General features: G+C 39.3%; 1 protein-coding gene and 1 pseudogene across 11 annotated transcripts in view; one reads left to right on the top strand and one right to left on the bottom strand.

The window, feature by feature from the left end:
* Positions 1-18,465, bottom strand: part of PKHD1 (PKHD1 ciliary IPT domain containing fibrocystin/polyductin) — a 482,749-nt gene that overhangs the window by 262,555 nt on the left and 201,729 nt on the right. For all 11 annotated transcript variants that reach the window (XR_008298567.1, XM_053222692.1, XM_053222697.1 and 8 more), the window contains 4 exons: positions 16,341-16,397; positions 15,864-15,994; positions 3,174-3,286; positions 1,820-1,925 (listed from right to left, as the gene is read on the bottom strand). Coding sequence is in view for 10 of the 11 variants with exons in the window: in XM_053222692.1 (XP_053078667.1) it covers positions 1,820-1,925; positions 3,174-3,286; positions 15,864-15,994; positions 16,341-16,397 (407 nt within the window). In the remaining variant the exon portion in view is untranslated. The remainder of the gene's footprint in view (positions 1-1,819; positions 1,926-3,173; positions 3,287-15,863; positions 15,995-16,340; positions 16,398-18,465) is intronic.
* Positions 7,877-7,948, top strand: LOC113599020 (uncharacterized; annotated as a pseudogene).

Below are 18,465 nucleotides of genomic sequence, written 5' to 3'. Positions count from 1 at the left end.
CTTTGAACCACTAAAATGTTTAATTTTGATAAAACTCCAACTTATCCATTTTTCTTTTGTTGCTTGTTTTGGAGTCATACCTAGGAATCTTTAACTAAATCCAAGATCATGAAGATTTACTCCTTTGTTTTTGTCTAAGATTTTTTTTTTATACTTTCTGTTATAACATTGTTTTTGATCCATTATTGAGTCAACTTTTGTAAATAGTATGAGGTAAGGATCCAACTTCATTCTTTTCAGTGTGGCTACCCAGTTGTTCCAGTGCCATTTATTGAGAAGACTATTGTTTCCCCCACTGAATGGTCTTGGCATCCTTGTCAAAAATCAACTGGGTGGATTTATTTCTGGACTCTCAATTCTATTCCATTTATCCATATTTCTCTTTGTGCCCATACCACACTGTCTTGATTACTATTACCTTATAGTAATTTTTTATATAAGGAAGTATAAATCTCTCTTATTTTTTTGCAGGATTGTTTTGGTGGGAATCACTTTTTAAATTCCCTATCATGTTAATTTTACTTTATTCTCCTCATAAAAGTGAAGTTACAAAAGAATTCACATTGTTTGGACTTTTTAATTAATTCAATTTGAGTGCACAAGAGTTTCATCTTTAAGAATCTGGGTTTTTTTTTGTTTTTTGTTTTTTGTTTTTATGGGTTTAGCATTTCTGACTGCAGAATTTGAGAAAACTGACTTTCATGATCATCTTCTAATATTCTCATTTTATTAGGTTATTTCCTTTAAAATAAAGCTATTCAAGGGCATGGAGACATTGCATAACTCTCTTCAAGTCATGAATTGCTTCTCTGTGTAAGAGGCCACTCAATCAATGTTTCCACTGGATTTGTCACCCCTTTACTCATGATGTTTATGGGAACAAAGTACTGTATAAATTCAATAAGAACAAAACACTAAAGGCAGTTGGGATTCTTCCTGTTAGCTACCCTAATTATACATTTTTGGGCTTTCCCCATCCACAGTTGTCTTCCTCTTGTTGGATATGTGAAATTAATGTCTAACTTTCTTAATGTAACTTAACTATATGTTTTTATTCTATTTCCTGAGTGCCCTGTAAACATATTGCTTCATCTACGTATTTTAGGCTCCAGATTGCTAAATGACAGAGATCAAGTGTATGTAATTTTCTTTGTGTAGCACAAAATAGTGACCCTGGCTAATTTTACAAGTTGCTGTTAAGAGTGAGCATCCAAAGCTTCCTTACCAGAAATCATTGAAGTAATGAAAAGTGAATGATTGAACACAAACTTTTTCCCTTTTGAAGAAAATAGAACAAAACGTGGCTCATTGATAAAGGTAAGAATGACACTTTGAGCAGGAATTTTCATGTTCCAGGGATGAACAGTACTTTTTTAAGACTGAAGCATGCATTACTCAAGATATTAAGGTACCAAATGCACAACATTTGGGGTCTGAATTCTGCAGCTGGTGGTGCTGTGTGACCTTTGGGAAATCCTTTTACTTTCTGAGCCTTAATTTTTATCTCTAAATAGGCATGGGAGATAAGAAACAGATGACCTCTATAATCTCTCCTGCTTGTAAATCTCTATCACTACAATTCTATTGTTCTCTAGTAGAGCTGCTGAAACGTCACTTTAGAGGAAATGACTTGACCCTGGTTTCCTGAGTAGGAATTCGTTCATTCAACAACTTTTCCACACATCTATGATGCTGTTTGTCCCATACAACTATGATAATATTGCAGTGGCTCCCATACTATCCCCATTTAAATAGAGATGCATAATAAATCACCATGAGAAAAAAAATGACAATTTAATAAAAAACTAACACAGCTTACCTGGGCACCACCTGCACTTCCCCAAACCGTGAAGTTTTGGAACACGGTGAGGCCCTTGCCATTATCCCAAGGTGGCTGAAATTGAGGGTATACAAAGAGGCCACACCTCGAAAGCAAAACAAAGAGTGAAAATCAGCCACTTTCCATGTTTCAAATGTCCCACTTTTTCACATTGGAAAATATAAAATGAAGGTAATGAGTAAGGACAGTAGAGATAACGTCCTTGATCCCTTGTCCAGTCCAGCATTGCCCATCCCTCAGTCTTTCCTCTCTGTTACCCTCTATTACCTGCTCTTGAATCTCAGCAGATGAAGACTGCCACCATCCCAGTCTGTTCTCCCAGTCTCTCTCTAGGTTCACCCTTCCTAGGGGTGTGGATAACTATGCCTTGCCCATCAGAACATTCTAGAAAGTGAACACCAGCACTGTTCTCCCTCAAACTTTTGTTCTTCTCCTTGAAAGGTCCTACTTTCACAGTATTCTGGGTACCTTCTTTGCTCACACTACAGGGCTTCTGACAGCTCCTTGGTAAAACGTCATAATCTTCATGATAAATTCATGACATATGTGCTAATCCTATCTTCAGCTGGCCCTTCAACATAACACAGCAATTGTTCTTAATCCTTATTCGACTCATCTATCACTATCCATCATAGCAGTATTCCTACACTATTATCATTGTAATTATTTATAGCTATCAATTTTTGAGTTCCTACTGTATTCCAGGTGTTCTCTTATGTACATTATATGAGTCATCTCTAAAGATCACATCAAACTTTCAGTGTAGATCTGAAATGTTATAAATGAGGGACCTGACTCTTAAATAAACAACAACAACCAAGCCAGTTTTCTAGGAGTAAAGTCAAAATTTGAAGTAGGGCCTGACTTTGAAGTCTGAATTTTTCCCATGTTTCCAACATACTTCCCAGATCTTGCTCTTAGCAGAAGACCTTACTTCCATGTACCAAAGATATTGAACAAGTCCCCTTCCCTATTAATGGGTACATGTCACAGGCAAAGAGCCTCTTCCCAAAGGCTCCTCACCCCACTGGGCTCCTGAGACCAGTCACTCCTGCTTCCTGGTTGCTACTAATCACTCAGAACTTTAACTTCTCTACTAAATTCTCCTCTGGACACAAAAGATGCACTCTTTCCTGCTGCCCTCTCAAGTGACTTCCCTGTCACTTTCCTTCCCTTCAATACCAAACTTTTATGATCCCAAATGCATACAAAGGCACGTCCATCAAATCTTACATGCATGCCCCAGATTACACCCTCTCTGAGAGCATTGTACAAAAAAATGTTCAATTATTACCCTTACATCAAAATTACAGATGAATTTCCCCAAGGTTACCTTGTACAAGAATGTGCAATATTCTGACTGAAGGAGAGAAGTGGAGATTGTGATGCCTGGCTGGTCACAAGATGAAAAAAGTAGCCCAAACCAGCAACATACACCCTGTTTCCCTACAGAAATTAAGGATAGTTAAATAATAGTTATTCCAGATACAATGAAGTTGCCAGAGAGAAAGACTCTTCTATGTGAATATTCTGCTTTTTTATTTACTTTCTGTTGAGGTATATTCATACTTCCATTTACTCTTCACACACTGCCATCTTTGCCCCAACCCTGCCTCACCTCAGGGATCAGAAATACTCTCATTTTTCTTCCCCCACACAGCTCAGCTCGACTGTAATTTGTCAACCTTAATATGTGATATCTCATGTTAAAATGTTCTTGTAATCTTCCATACAGGGAATCTTACTTTGTCATCAATCCAAGCCCTCCTCTTTGGTGTACGCAACAGTATATAGGGGCAAAGGCGTACCTTAAAGCCAAGTCTACACAAAGCATCCTCTCCAATCCTTTGAACAAATCAAAGATTTGGCTATGGGATGAAGGCCAGTGGTTGTACTAACTATGCCTTAGTTCTGAGACATGGTGTCTGAGCTCAAACACATCTTGAATCTCCTCAGTGTACTTTATATTCATCAGATTAATCACCTTAATATTTCTTTAATTTTTTTATTATTATTATTTATTCTTGAGAGACAGAGCATGAGCAAGGGAGGGGCACAGCGAGAGAAGGACACAGAATCTGAAGCAGACTCCAGGCTCCGAGCTGTCAGCACAGAGCACGACGTGGGGCTCAGACTCATAAGCTGTGAGATCATGACCTAAACCAAAGTCAGACGCTCAACCAACTGAGCCACCCAGGTGCCCCAACCTTAATATTTCTTTATACGATTTCCTATCTAAATAATTTGATGTATTTTATATGTTCATATAAAACTTAAATTCTCCATTAGACCATATGAGTTTTGGGCTATAATTCTGATCAAATTGAACACAATGGATTATCTTTCCAAACTCGATAATGTACCTACAATTTAATCATCACTGTGTAATATAATTTAAGAGGGAGTAGAAAACTAACTCCCTGAAGAGTTTATTATTGTACACAAAGGTCTTTTGGTTGGCCTACCTAATGTTCACAAAAATGGTTACTTTATTTCCAACATTTTGTTTATTTTATTATAATTTTTTAGAGACAGAGTAAATACACGTGCAAGCAAGGGAGAGGAGCAGAGGAAGAGAGAGGGACAGAAAGAGAGAGAGAGAGAGAGAGAGAGAGAGAGAGAGAGAGAGAGAGAAAGTGTGTGTGTCTTCAGCAGGTCCCATGCTCAGCTCCGAGCCTCACACAGGGCTCGATCCCACAACCCCTTGGGATCATGACCTGAGCGGAAATCAAGAATCAGAGGCTCAACTGACTAAGCCACCCGGGAGCCTTTATTTCCAACGTCTTAAAATCGGGAGACTTGATATAAAAATTCAGACTTTCAGTTTTTTAATAATACTGAGCCCAAATTCCTATGGGATAGCCAGGGACCAGCTGAAGCTAAGAAGTGCCCACCTTCTTGGATTATGGCTATTTTTTCATAGGCCACACCCTTTCTGCTTCACTTATATATGATTCTAGCCCAGCTCCTATGGATATCTGAATTTGCAACCTCTAATGTCAGGCAGTAAAGTAAATAGTATGTTGGCTATTCTTTGTTTCAGCAGAAGGGAAGAAGGGCCAATAGACCAAGCTGCTGGACTACTTGCTATGCAATTCTGTGCACATTTTCTCTCTCAGCCGGAGAGGCTGGTCTGAGGCCAAGATGCTCATGTCTACCTACAGAACAGAACTCTAGAAACAGGCTCCTCAGCCAGCCTCAGGTCTACAGGGACAAAGGAAGCTACAGAGATTTCCACACACTTTATCCCTGATCACTTGGGCGCATGACATGGCCTAGCTGGTAAGACAGTGAGAAAGCTGGAGTGTCCCTTCCATGAGCAACTCATTTCCTGGGAGAATGTGCTACGGGACTAGGACAGCATGAGGTCATAGAAGAGAGAATGTAAAGCAAAAGGGATTGTGATGCTGTGGCACCCAACAAGGCATTAAATGTCTTTCTATAAAACAATACGTCAGTGCCACAATTACCTATATATAGGGCTTGGTGGGACTGTCCTGTGAATGTCTCGTTAAAACAGTTTTTTAAACTTTACTGTGCATGTAACATAGAGTTGTAACAACATTTAGCAAACAAAAACACTGAAGCCCAGTGAGATTTAAATTTCAGATTGAAAACACTATTTTTTAATATGAGTAAATCTCAAACATTGTATAGGATATACTTTACTAAAAATGTATTAGTTATATTTCAAAGATTTAAATTTATCCACGTATGCTGTGTTTTGTCTAGAAACCCTAACCTGGGGCATATAATATACAGATTTTTAGGCCCCACCTCTAGATATTCAGACCTAGCAGGTGCTGAAAGTTATGGTGAAGGGTTGGAGGACAGTATTCTGTACTTTTGAGCACCATAGGTGGTTCCAATATCGTTGATCTTTTGAGCCCATTTTGACAACTACTTCTCTGGAGGTGAATGAGATACTAACACTGTACTGTTTAGTCATCAAGGGCTCCAGGAGATGTTCAAAGACAGGAAAGACACTGGAAAGAATGAACTTCCTGGTGACTTTCCCATGAGCTGCCTTAGCAGCCCACTGCCCATGGAAGCCATGGTAGAAAACTGAAGGAGGATAGAGACCTAGACAATTAGGTTGGGAATCTGTTACCAGATCCCCACAAAAAGATGATCTAACTCAGTACAAGTTATATTTATTTTCAATTTTTCTTTTCCTTAGAAATAATTACCTTTTTCCTAACTTAGAACCAAGTGTGATAATAATACTCATAGTAAAGATTTCTAAAGAAGATGCTATTGTCCAGGTACCAGATTTTAGAGTCTCCTTTACTTTCACAATTCTGAATTATGTATTATTATTACAGTTTCACATACAAATCAAAGCCAAACTGAGATACCACCTCACACCAGTCACAGTGGCTAAAATGAACAAATCAAGAAACTATAGATGCTAGCGAGGATGTGGAGAAACGGAAACCCTCTTGCACTCTTGGTGGGAATGCAAACTGGTGAAGCTACTCTGAAAAACAGTGTGGATGTTCCTCAAAAAACTGAAAATAGAACTACACTATGACCCAGCAATAGCACTACTAGGAATTAACCCAAGGGATACAGGAGTGCTAATGCATCGGGGCACATGTACCCCAATGTTTATACCAGTGCTTTCAACAATACCCAAATTATGGAAAGAGTCTAAATGTCCATTCACTGATGAATGGATAAAGAATATTTATATATAAAATGGAATATTACTTGACAGTGAGAAAGAATGAAATTATGCCATTTACAGCAACGTGGGTGGAACTGGAGGGTATTACACTAAACGAAATTAGTCAGTCAGAGAAAGACAGATATCATATATTTTCACTCATATGTGGATCTTGAGAAATTTAACAGAAGACCATGGGGAAAGGGAAGGTAGGAAAAAATGTTACAAACAGAGAGAGGGAGGCAAACCTTAAGAGATTCTTCAATACAGAAAACAAACTGAGGGTTAATGGGGGTGGTAGAGAAGAGGGGAAAATGGGTGCTAGGCATGGAGGAAGGAACTTGTTGGGATGAGTACTGGGTGTTGTATGTAAGGCAATCTGATAATAAATTATATTAAAATAATGAATTGATAAATTAAATAAAATGCTACACTTTTACCCTAAAAAAATTATTACAATTTCACAAAGAAATTGAATCTTGTAGATGTTGAGTGACTTCCTCAAAGTCACAGAGCTAATAATTCAGAGCCAACTCAATTCATGTCCAAACCTGGAAGTGTCAGAGATTGTAGGCTAAAGGAGAGAAATAAAGGCAAGACCCAGAATCAGGATGCCAAACAATGGGGCACAAGTGAAGAAATGTAAACAGTAGGGTGCAATGCAAAGTCATGTCACCAGGTCAAGGGCAGAACCAAAAGGAAGTCCATAGGCCTTCCCAATAGTGGATAAAATATACTGAGCAACATTCTTTGCAGAAGTCAATGTATCATGGACATTCTAGTGGGAGACATTCTAGAGAAAAATTAATTAAGTGTCCAAGTAAATCAGCTCCTTGAAAGATGCATCTGTGATCATGAGAAAAGAGTAACTTAACCCTTCAGATACCAGGTAAAATCTGTTGGATAAGACTGGAGTATTGTTTGATATTGCTACATAAATATAGATTTCCTAAAAATTGAACATCATTTTTCAGTTCAGATTTAACTAAGAGTTGTTCTGTTCACACCAAAATTCCAGACAGTATAAAATCCCTACCATTCCTAGCAAATGGAAAAACAGCATGCTCAGCTCAGAGGGCACAGAGAGTCACATGGGTGAGGATGTGAGCTAATTCCCAGTAGTCAACAGGAAAAGACATTTTGAAGAGTATGTTTAAGCAAGATGAGAGGTCTTAAACTCCAGCATTATGGGATTGAGCATTATCAAGACATCGACATAAAGTTAATGAGGACTGTCTACTGACATAGTTGTTTTGAACAACAGAAGAAAAAATTGAGATTTGGGGAGTATATTCCCGTGATTCATCACTTATATACAACACCCAGTGCTCATCCCAACAAGTGCCCTCCTCAATACCCATAACTCAAGCTTTGCACAGTGGCAGTATTGTACCCAATGAGGTTTATCCGAGGTGTGATTATTGCTAATTGAAAACCCAGTGTCCATAACTCATTTTCCCAACCCCCCCCCCACCACCCACCCTCATCAACCCTCAGTTTGTACTCTGTCTCTTCTGGTTTGCCTCCCTCTCTGTTTTTAACTTATTCTTCCTTCCCTTCCCCTCTGATCTTCTGTTAAGTTTCTCAAATTCCACATGAGTGAAAACACATGATATCCGTCTTTTTCTGACTGACTTATTTCACTTAGCATAACACCCTCCAATTCCAACCACTTTGTGGCAAATGGCAAGATTTCATTCTTTTTCATTGCTGAATAGTATTCCTCCGTGTGTGTGTGTGTGTGTGTGTGTGTGTGTGTGTGTGTGTGTGTGTTTATCACATCTTCTTTATCCATTACATCCATCGATGGACACTTGGGCTCTTTCCATCATTTGGCAATTATTGATAGCACTGCCATAAACATTGGTGTACATATGGCCCTATAAATCAGCACTCCTGTATCCTTTGCATAAATTCCTAGTAGTGCTATTGCTGGGCCACAGGGTGATTCAATTTTAATTTTTTGAGGAACCTCCACACTGTTTTCCAGAGTGGCTGCACAAGTTTACATTCCCAATAATGCAAGAGGGCTCCCCTTTCTCCATATCCTCACCAACATCTGTTGTTGCCTGAGTCGTTAATTTTAGCTACTCTGACAGGTGTGAAGTAATATCTCAGTGTGGTTTTGTGTCTTCCTGATGATAAGTGATGTTGAGCATGCTTTCATGTGTCTGTTAGCCATCTGGATGTCTTCTTTGGAAACATGTCTATTCATGTCTTCTGCCCATTTCTTCACTGGATTGTTTATTTTTGGGTGTTGAATTTGGTAAGTTCTTCATAGATTTTTGACACTAACCCTTTATCTGATATGTCATTTGTAAATATCTTCCATACTGTATACACTGTATGGTAGCTAACTTGATAATACATTATCAAAAAAACAAAAGAAAGAAAGGATTGAGATTGTCAGCAATGTCTATGGAACACTAGCGCATGTCATGATGAATAATGATGTTAGGACAGGACACAAAAAAGTGTTAAAACTGAAGGAGGAAGTTCTGGCCTGCTCAGGGGCAGAGCTCTCTGTCACAGCCTTTCATACAGCTTAAGGAGTTTTACTCCATTGTGGGCACAGGAGGACCAACAGTAGAGACTCCAAGGACACTCTTTTACTTGTAGCTATTCTCTATCCTTAGGTTGAATAAACTCATTTCAGCCCATAGTTTCAGTCATTCTAGACTAATACTTTATTGACTTCATTTCCTAAATGAAAGAAGTTTAGGTATTATTAAAGGTAGCTCTCTGAACCTGAGTAGCCAACTGGCAGTCATTAAAAGCAGTACTCTCTACAGAAGGGGACTTTCAAGAGCCTTGTCCTCTCTAGGTGTGCTACATGTTCCACTAGGAAGCTAGATACATACACACACACACACACACACACACACACACACACACACACACACACACACAACCAAGTAAAGTCAACATGCAGGAAAACTCAAACAAGTTGTTTTAAAACCAGCAATCCTCAACTTCTGCCTCATGTGAGAAGAGGAACCAATGCCCCAGTGCCCTAATCCCTGGAGGACTTCTGCCTCCTGGGAAGCATAAGTGAGGACCAGAGTCCTCTGAAAGTTCCACTGACACTGGAAGCCTGACCAGTAGGCATCAGCAAGGACCTGATCGAGGAGCCAGCACATGCTGGCACAACCACAATGCTGTTTCCTTAACTTCAGCTTGTTATTCACTGTGTGCCTGAAGGCTCTTTCATCCTGGGTATTTTTAATTAGCCAGCCGTTCCTCATTTTTAACTCAGTTACATACACACTGTTTTCTTTCTTTGTGGACTAGTGGCCTCTTTCCTCCTGTACTTCATTATTTAGGATTCTGAGCATTTCTCCAATTTCCTGAGGCCATTTACAATTCTAATCACATGTCTCATCTACCACATGGAACTTGGCACAAGTGACTTTTGGACATGATGGAATATGAAGTTGAATTACTATTTAAGATGGTAACATGACTTAAGGAAACCTGGGCCTTCCCTAAGACGCCAATCATCTTGGGGTGGCATAGTCCAGGAATGCTGCTGTACAGAGCACAGCCTTTCATGACAAAGAATTATAGCACCTGAGGGGTTCCTGGGTGGCTCAGTCAGTTAAGCATCTGACTGTTGATTTCATAGGATCAAGCCCCGTATCAGGCTCTGCAATGACAACATGGAGCCTTCTTGGGATTCTCTATCTCTCTGTCCCTCCCCTGCTCACCCACTATCTCAAAATAAATACATGCATACATACATACATAAATATATAAACTTTACAAAAAAAAAGAATTATAGCACCCAAAATACTAATACTACCATGACTGAGAAACCTGATCTAGATTAGCACTAGGTGTTGTTGAAATAACCCACTCTCCAGTAGCACATCTCCAAATTTTGGTGGAAAGACCAACATTTATATCTTTTTAAACATGCAAATCTGGCATTAGACATTTCCAAAAAGAACACTTACTAGCATCAAATCCAGCTATCTCAATTCTTTCCTCTTGCTAGCAAACAGGATAAGTGCTCATGATTCTCAACTTCAGAAAGAACAACTGTGGCTGGGTTGGCAAATACAAGCACCCAATATATCTCTTCAGCCCTCACAGAAACACAAGGAAGTAACATGGTTACTGACTGTGACGATTACATGAACAGAACCTTCCTCAGGGAAGTACATGTGAAGTTCCACCTTCCACACAGCCCGCATTGCGGGCTATGTCTCTAGCACACGTACGAGCCATGGGAAAGCCCATGAGTATATAAGCACTAAGAATTAGAGAATGGGAGCTTCTTAAACCCCCACTTTTTCTGCAAGTATATAAACAATGAGAAAGGTACATCTCACTTGGACGTACACCTCTATATAATTACCAATGAAATGCTCATTCATTACCAAGACTCTCCCAGGAGGGAAAAGATTCAAATATTTCAAGAATATATTCCAAGAATTACATCCATATTCATCACCTTTGCCAGACAGGTGCTCAGAGAGTACGTATTTTGAGCGAATGAATAGATTTGTAGAATCACCTGCCCTACTGTCATTAGCATTTATGGAACATCTGGGTGAACACATACATAAATATAAATGCTTTCCAAGTGCATTTTTAGTTGGGCAGAATATTGTAACTTTGGTCTTCTGTTAGCTGGTAAGGCTCACTTTTCTCATAAAAGAAGCACTTGAACAGTCAGATCACATTACTTCCCAGCCCTTTTTACTCTCCATTCCAATTGGGTATGCTACAAATGATTCATGAGGAAAAACCACATATTTATGCAGGCAGCCGGCGGCTTGTGGGGAAGGGTTTAAGGCAAGCAGGGAATTTTGTGTGGAAATCAATTCTTTGCGGAAGTCAATGTATTATGGACATTCAAGCAAGAGAAATTCCAGAGAGAAATTAACTGCCCAAGTAAGCCAGCTCCTTGAGGTGTGCATCTATAATCACTAGGAAAAAAAAGTGAGTTAACCCTTCAGGCAGCTCTTAAATATACATTAGCTATTGAGTGGGGAGAGCTAGAGAACTGAAATTGGCCTTTAAACACAGAATTCCTTACAAAATTGATTCACAAACCAGAACAAATTCCCCTCAAATTAAATGGATGTTTCCAAAGGGCTTGTCTCCAGGGTTTTTCCACGGACTATCCTAAACAGGAGTCTGGTCATGGGAAATTTCCAGTGCCTACATAAACATGGGATACTCTAGCGCTCTGAAGGTGAACAGTCCCTGGATATTTGAGAGCAAAGACTTTCAGCCTGAGGTTGACATAGGTTATGTCTACTGAAAAGATAAAGTGATGGAGCCTCTGGACAGATAATGAAATCCCCATAAATGGAGTCACAGACTCAGATGCTAGACGGTCAAGGGAAGATATCCTGAAAATGGAATGCTCTAAATGCCACAGGTGAAGCATGGAAGAACCACCACCAATCTGTTTTGAAAAGCATGGCAAAGACCTACATAAGGAGTATTCAGAGGAATACATACCACAAGTGCCTCAGATACTCAAACAGGAATAGCATGCTTGAATATCCTATCACTAGCAAGAAGACACAAAGCTCAGGTTTTGCTTCACAGAGAAACTGTCCCGGGCTTGGCTCAGCTGCAGCCTGGGCAGGGAAGCAGGCAGGCCACTTGTTGGTATTAAAGCTAAAAAGAAATATCACACTTGAAATCCCCTCGTCCTATGTAAGGTTGAAGACAAGTGAGCTGTTGGGTTGGCTGACTGGAAGCCAAGGTGAATTCTGTGCACTATGGCAGAGCATTTGGTCCTAGGTTCTGGGTCAGGGGAAACTGGAATCATGTGTAACCATAAATCACTGCAGACATTTAAGAACCAACTGTTTCTTCCCTGACTGCCCACCAGGCCAGAGACTTTGAGGTCAGTCTCCTATATATGAGAGGAAGGGTTTAGGCTATCACCATTGGTTGTCCAGCCACTAGGATTAAGTCACTTTCTTCAAGTCCAAATAAGGGCTTCAATACAGTTAATAGTTTGCCCCAATGTCAACTTCCTGGTTTTGATATTGCTATGTTGATGGTTGATATCGTGACAGTTATGGTATGGTATCTGAGGGATACCATACTGAGGGATATGGCAATGGTTATGGTTATGGTATCACTGGGGAAAGCTGGGGAAGGGTCCAGAGAAACTCTTGGTTATGTTTTTGCAACTTCTTCTAAGTCTAAAACTATTTCAGAATTAAAAGCTTAAGGAAACAAAAATGAAAAATCCAAATAAATCACACAAATACAATGACTTTTAAAAAAGTATTTTACCAGGGGCACCTGGGTAACTCAGCAGGTTAAGCATCTGACTTTTGATTTTGGCTCAGGTCATGACCTCAATCCTCATGAGCTCGGACCCTGCATCAGGCTGTCAGTGCAGAGCCTGTTTGGGATTCTCTCTCTCTCCTCTCTCTGCCCCTCCCCCACTTGCACGTGCATGCTCTCTCTCTTTCTCTCTCTCCCAAAATAAATAAATAAACGTTTAAAAAATGTATATTTTTTCCAAACCACAAGAACACTTAAAAACAAAGCAGGAGAAAAGGAAACAAAAACTAAGCACACACAAAACTTGACTATGCTCCCTTTAGGGGTAGTCTGGCTCTAAACTACTCACATAATAAGACACAGAAGCCACCACCTATGTAACAGTTCCTCAGAGTACAGGAATGTCTCTGTCCTGAATACCAGAACAACACTACGAGGCAGCAGGTTTTTCTACAACATCTCTACCTATTCCACGTATTACACACTTACACACACACACACACACACACACACACACACATCATTATTGTAGCTTCCTTACCATCCCTTTGGAATTAAGGTCTGTTTCTAAAATATTTTCAAAATTGTCTGTGCACCATCCATATAGGATACACTTAATAAACACAAATTTAAAGCTTGCTCAGTGAGTGAAATAGCTTTCATTGGCCCAAAGGGTCAAGAGGAGTTCATAATTTTTAGGTTTTGCCACATGCACCCAGTTATCACCTATGTCTTTAGAGGTGATATATTCTAGACAACAGAATACAAAAGAGACAGCACACAGCTAAAAAACTTCAGGGTACTGTGCAAAATTTAACACTGAGAGCTAAGTCCCACAGTATTTAAATGCTGCCCCAGATTAAACATCCTATTTTTCAGTCATCAAAATGATTGTGGTATCTTGGAATCTATTCTTTACTTTTCTCTTTCCTCCCTCCATGCTTTAAGTATGGAGTTACACTTACATTCATTCATTATATCCAATTAATTTTTACTGAACAACTAGTTTATTTCAGACACTGTGCTAGGGTCTAAAAGCTGATAAGCTAATGAAAAGAGAACTACAGACTTTTAAGGTCATCAAAGATGAAAATGTCAGGAATACACTAAGGAATAGTTTAATGAGCCTGTGCTACCAGCTTAAACTAAAACCTCATCCTCCAAACATATACGTTGCATTCGTTTTCACTTTTGTACAGTAGATATAAGAGGAGGTAAGTAAATGAACAGAAATAGCATGTAATGGGAAACAAACAGCTTGGTTTGGACTCCATTTTTTCATTGCTGACTTGGTACCGTTCACAGGTCTGCAAAAGCTCAGGTGACATATCAGCTTTTTAGATGGCCCTCTGGTCCTCTGCACACAGAACCAACACAATTATTCCAGCAGACAAGTGGCCAGGACACTTGCCCGTGGTACACTGTGCCACTCAGTGGAGCAAAGGCAGATGGACAGCACCCCTGGCATTCGATGCAGGACTTAGATACACTCCAGCCTCATGCAGCAAGATGAATGGGACAACTTTCCTCTGGGTATTTCAATGCAGTCAAGTTATGCGGTCTGAGAAGTGTACAAAAACACAGCTCTTTGGGCCCCAAAGCTGCCAGCGTAACTGCACAACAACCCCCATGATCGCCAACAAGTTAAATGCTGCTCTTGTTGTTCTGGGTCTAAAGTTTGGTTTCCTTCAATCAAAGCAGTTCTGCCTCCTTTCCTTACTGGCATATTAGCTGTCCCTATTAGGCACCTAAAGTGGTGTGTAAGTGCTGTGCTTGGAATAAATGTAATTAAGAGTCTGGAAGAAGGTTGAGGAGATAACCATGACTTTTATTAGGGGGTATTCAGCTAAAAGTAATTAAGAACAGATGATCAGAGAGACAGAGACAGAAGTGCATTCTCTGGGTTCCTCAGAAATCTGGCACAATTGTCATGACTCAATAGATGGTCAGATGAGTGTCCTAGAAGACTGAGAGGCCCTTAACCCTTCGGGACATGATCCACAGGATAGAATCATTAAAAGGGGAAATGAGGGGCGCCTGGTAGCTCACTCGGTTAAACAGCCAACTCTCGATTTGGCTCAGGTCATGATCTCTCAGTTTGAGTTCGAGCCCTGTGTCTGGCTCTGCACTTACAGCAAGAAGCCTGCTTGGGATCCTGTCTCCCTCTGTCTCTCTGCCTCTCCCCTGCTCACTCCCTCAAAATAAAAAAAATAAACTTTAAAAAAATTAATAAAGGCAAAACTAAATGGCCTTCCCTCCTACTCTGATGTAATTCTTCATTCGTGGATCTATGGTTAAACTGTACTCTAAAAAATTAATTTCTCAGAGTTTAGGGAGAAATTTGCCAAGAAAAAGTAACATTAAGTTGTACTAAATAATAGGATAAAAAAGGTCATCAGTGTGTGCTTTATTTGTCTTGGAATCTGATGTGATCTCATATACCTCATGACTTTGCTGACCCTCGGTTCTGAATATTCTTAAAGGGTAACAATATATGGGGCACCTGGGTGGCTCAGTCAGTTAAGCATCTGACTTTTGATTTTGGCTCAGGTCATAATCTCACTGTTCATGGGATTGAGCCCCACATCAGGCTCTGTGCTGACAGCGTGTAGCCTGCTTTGGATTCTCTTTCTCTGCCCCTCCCCTGCTCATGCTCCCTCCCTCACTCTCTTTCTCAAAACAAATAAACATTCCAAAAGAGCAACAATATGAACACATTAATACAGGAAGATAATGAAGATTTAATGAGTAATTATTATTGGAATTGAGACAAAAATCAGCAACCACAGCAGACAACTCAGGAAGATATTGTAGTTTGCGTTAATCGAAAGGACCAGAAAGTAACCAATATCTACTTTGTTTTGCTACCTATAGATATTGCTCAAAGAGTGTTCACAGGAATTCTGAGAGAAATGATTACGTTTATCCTGAAGCACTCGTTTACCATAAAAATCATTAAGTTGTTTCTTGATACTAGTGTGCACCAAGTAAACACTTTCTACCATTCTACCACTGCCACCACTCCAAATAACTTTCTGAGTTAATTTTATGGCCTCTCAGCTCTGAGCTTCCTGGGAGAACTACAGATCTTACCTCGACAACGTTGGTGGGATTGCGAATATAGATACCAGATGGCGTCAACATTTCAGGACTGGAGAGTCCTTCGGTGCCGGAAACACTGATGATCACATTGTTTCTTATTATATTTCCCTGTACTGGCCAGGCTAATTTAGGAAAAGACAAATCAAACCCAGGGGAGTCACAAACATAATTAAAATTTACATAACTCGATGGTCTTGCTTCTACTAATGCATGTTATGGTTTACATAATGCATACATAAATATACATGCATATACATGCATATACATGCATGTATATGCATGAATATATATGCATATATATGCATATATATATATATATATATATATATATATATATATATATATATATAACATATTCAGTATGTTTCACAAATTAAGGTACCTAACATTTTGCCATCAGGCCCGTCTATCAAATACATGACAATTTAAGCATGATGTAATGGATTTAAAAGCACTTTACATATTTACCAATTTTTCTTTCAGAAGTAGCCTCCCAAGAGGTATATCTTCTGTCCATGTCTGTACCTGAGAACAAAAGGTCATGTTACTTCATTCAGCACATTTCATGCCCCCCAGAAAACCGAGGGATATGGCAACGCTAGTTCTCATTCCGGGTGCGCCTTATTTTAAATTTGTTTTTATGTTTTTAATCTATGAACCATACAAAGAGAAACAGATTATACAGGCTTTTTAGTTCTAGAGTATTGTAGTGAATCAGAAGTTCATCTAAAAAAAATACAGAAGAAACAGATGTAATGTTTCACCTCTTAGGAAGAGTTTAAGTGTCTCCACGATCAAATGCCACATGTCCATGTGTCAGCTCCAGCCCCTCCCCTAGCTGTTCAAATTGGCTACCAACTATTCTGCAGGCTACACTCTTCCCCTGGAAGATGTGAAATGTTCTGGAACAACAGGCTGGACGGTACCTGGGACCCTCATGCCTAAACCAATGAAGTTTGGAATAGAAGAGAATGAAAGAGCATGGGCCATGCTATAGAGAACGATTAGCCATGTATGCGACATCAGTAAAGAGGAGCCCCACAGACCCTTCTCCTCACTAGGTATTTAGGTATTTGGCTCCCCGTTTTCATGAATCTGAGTTTACAAACTCATTTTGCATGAAATAGAGTACTTTATAATACACTAATAAACATTCTAATTTCATCACCTGCAGTATAATAGATGTCCAGAGCCTCTAATTCACAATAAACATTAAGGGCTAAATTACATTCCTCCTGCAGGTTTTCTTCTTGCCTAGTTAATGTCTATTCCACGTAACTGTTTTCTGCTAAATTAATATCGTTAGGGTACCTTCCTGCACTTCTGCTCCAAGTTTCAGCAAACGTTTCCCCTCACACAGACAAAAGTAAGAATAGACAAAGTCAATCCTACACCTGTTATTTTAACTGCCCTGTAGCCGTCCTTTCCCAATCAAAAGATTTTCCTGCACGTGATTGCCACTATTATCCTTAGCTCTTTGTCTTTTAGAGCTAGAGTTTGTTTTAAAGCAAATTTATATGATCCATATTTTCTCACTCAACAGTTTCCCTCTCAGGATTAGGACATTATAGCTTTTTTCTTGACAGATCATTCTTAAATGAAACACATACATGTCCCCACTGATGGTATCACAGAATTAATTTAAATATAAAATACTATTTAACAAATCCAGTTAGAGGCTCACTTTCATTGAAACCTCTGATTTGCTTTTGTATTCCAATATATTCAAAGACCCTTTGTTTATTAATTAATTCATTTCTTTCAACAAATAGACCTACAATGCACTAGTCAATGTGCTAAATGCTAAGGAAACAATGTTCACATGAAAGCTGGTGATACAAATAGACATTAATCATATGATTAGAAAAATGGTAGATAATAATTTTAAATCAATAAATAATGATTGGGACTAAAAGAGCTTAAACAGAGGGACTTGACTTAGGAGTGTGGGAGAGAAAACTTTATAGGAGGACAATGAGCAGTATGAGCAGAGGGAAAATCTTGTGTAAAAGCCCTGAGACAAAAAAAAGTAATTAAAGTAAAATAGGGTAGCTAGAATACAAAGGAATAGAAAAAGAGCAGGACAAGTTTACAAATATTAATATAGGTGAAATCATGGAGAGAGTCTTCTTTTTTAATTTTTTTTAATGTTCACTCATTTTTGAGAGACAGGCAGAGACAGAACATGAGCAGAGAGAGAGACACAGAATCTGAAGCAGGCTCCAGGCTCTGAGCTGTCAGCACAGAGCCCAACACAGGGCTCAGACTTATGAGCAGGGAGATCATGACCAGAGCCAAAGTGCAACACTTAACCAACTAAGCTACCCAGGCACTCCACGGAGGGAATCTTCTAAGCCAGGTTAAGGATTTAGGACTGTAATCTAAGAGCAATAAGAAATTCTTAAAGATTTTTAAGGATGAGTGATATGATGCAATTTGAGTTTTCTAAGAATACTTCTGGGTTCTGCAAGGGGAATAAACTTTAGGAGAAAAAATGCATACAAGTGATGAAGCAGAGGTTTCTGAAATATGAGCTTCTTTAGCAAGCCTAAGGAGCAGCTGAGAACAGAATTCAGGATTTTTAACTCCATGT

Source organism: Acinonyx jubatus, chromosome B2, assembly GCF_027475565.1.
Source record: "Acinonyx jubatus isolate Ajub_Pintada_27869175 chromosome B2, VMU_Ajub_asm_v1.0, whole genome shotgun sequence".
NCBI classification, from domain to species: Eukaryota; Metazoa; Chordata; class Mammalia; order Carnivora; family Felidae; genus Acinonyx; species Acinonyx jubatus.
Note: the sequence above shows the minus strand (reverse complement) of the source record. Positions and strands in the feature narration are given on the sequence as shown.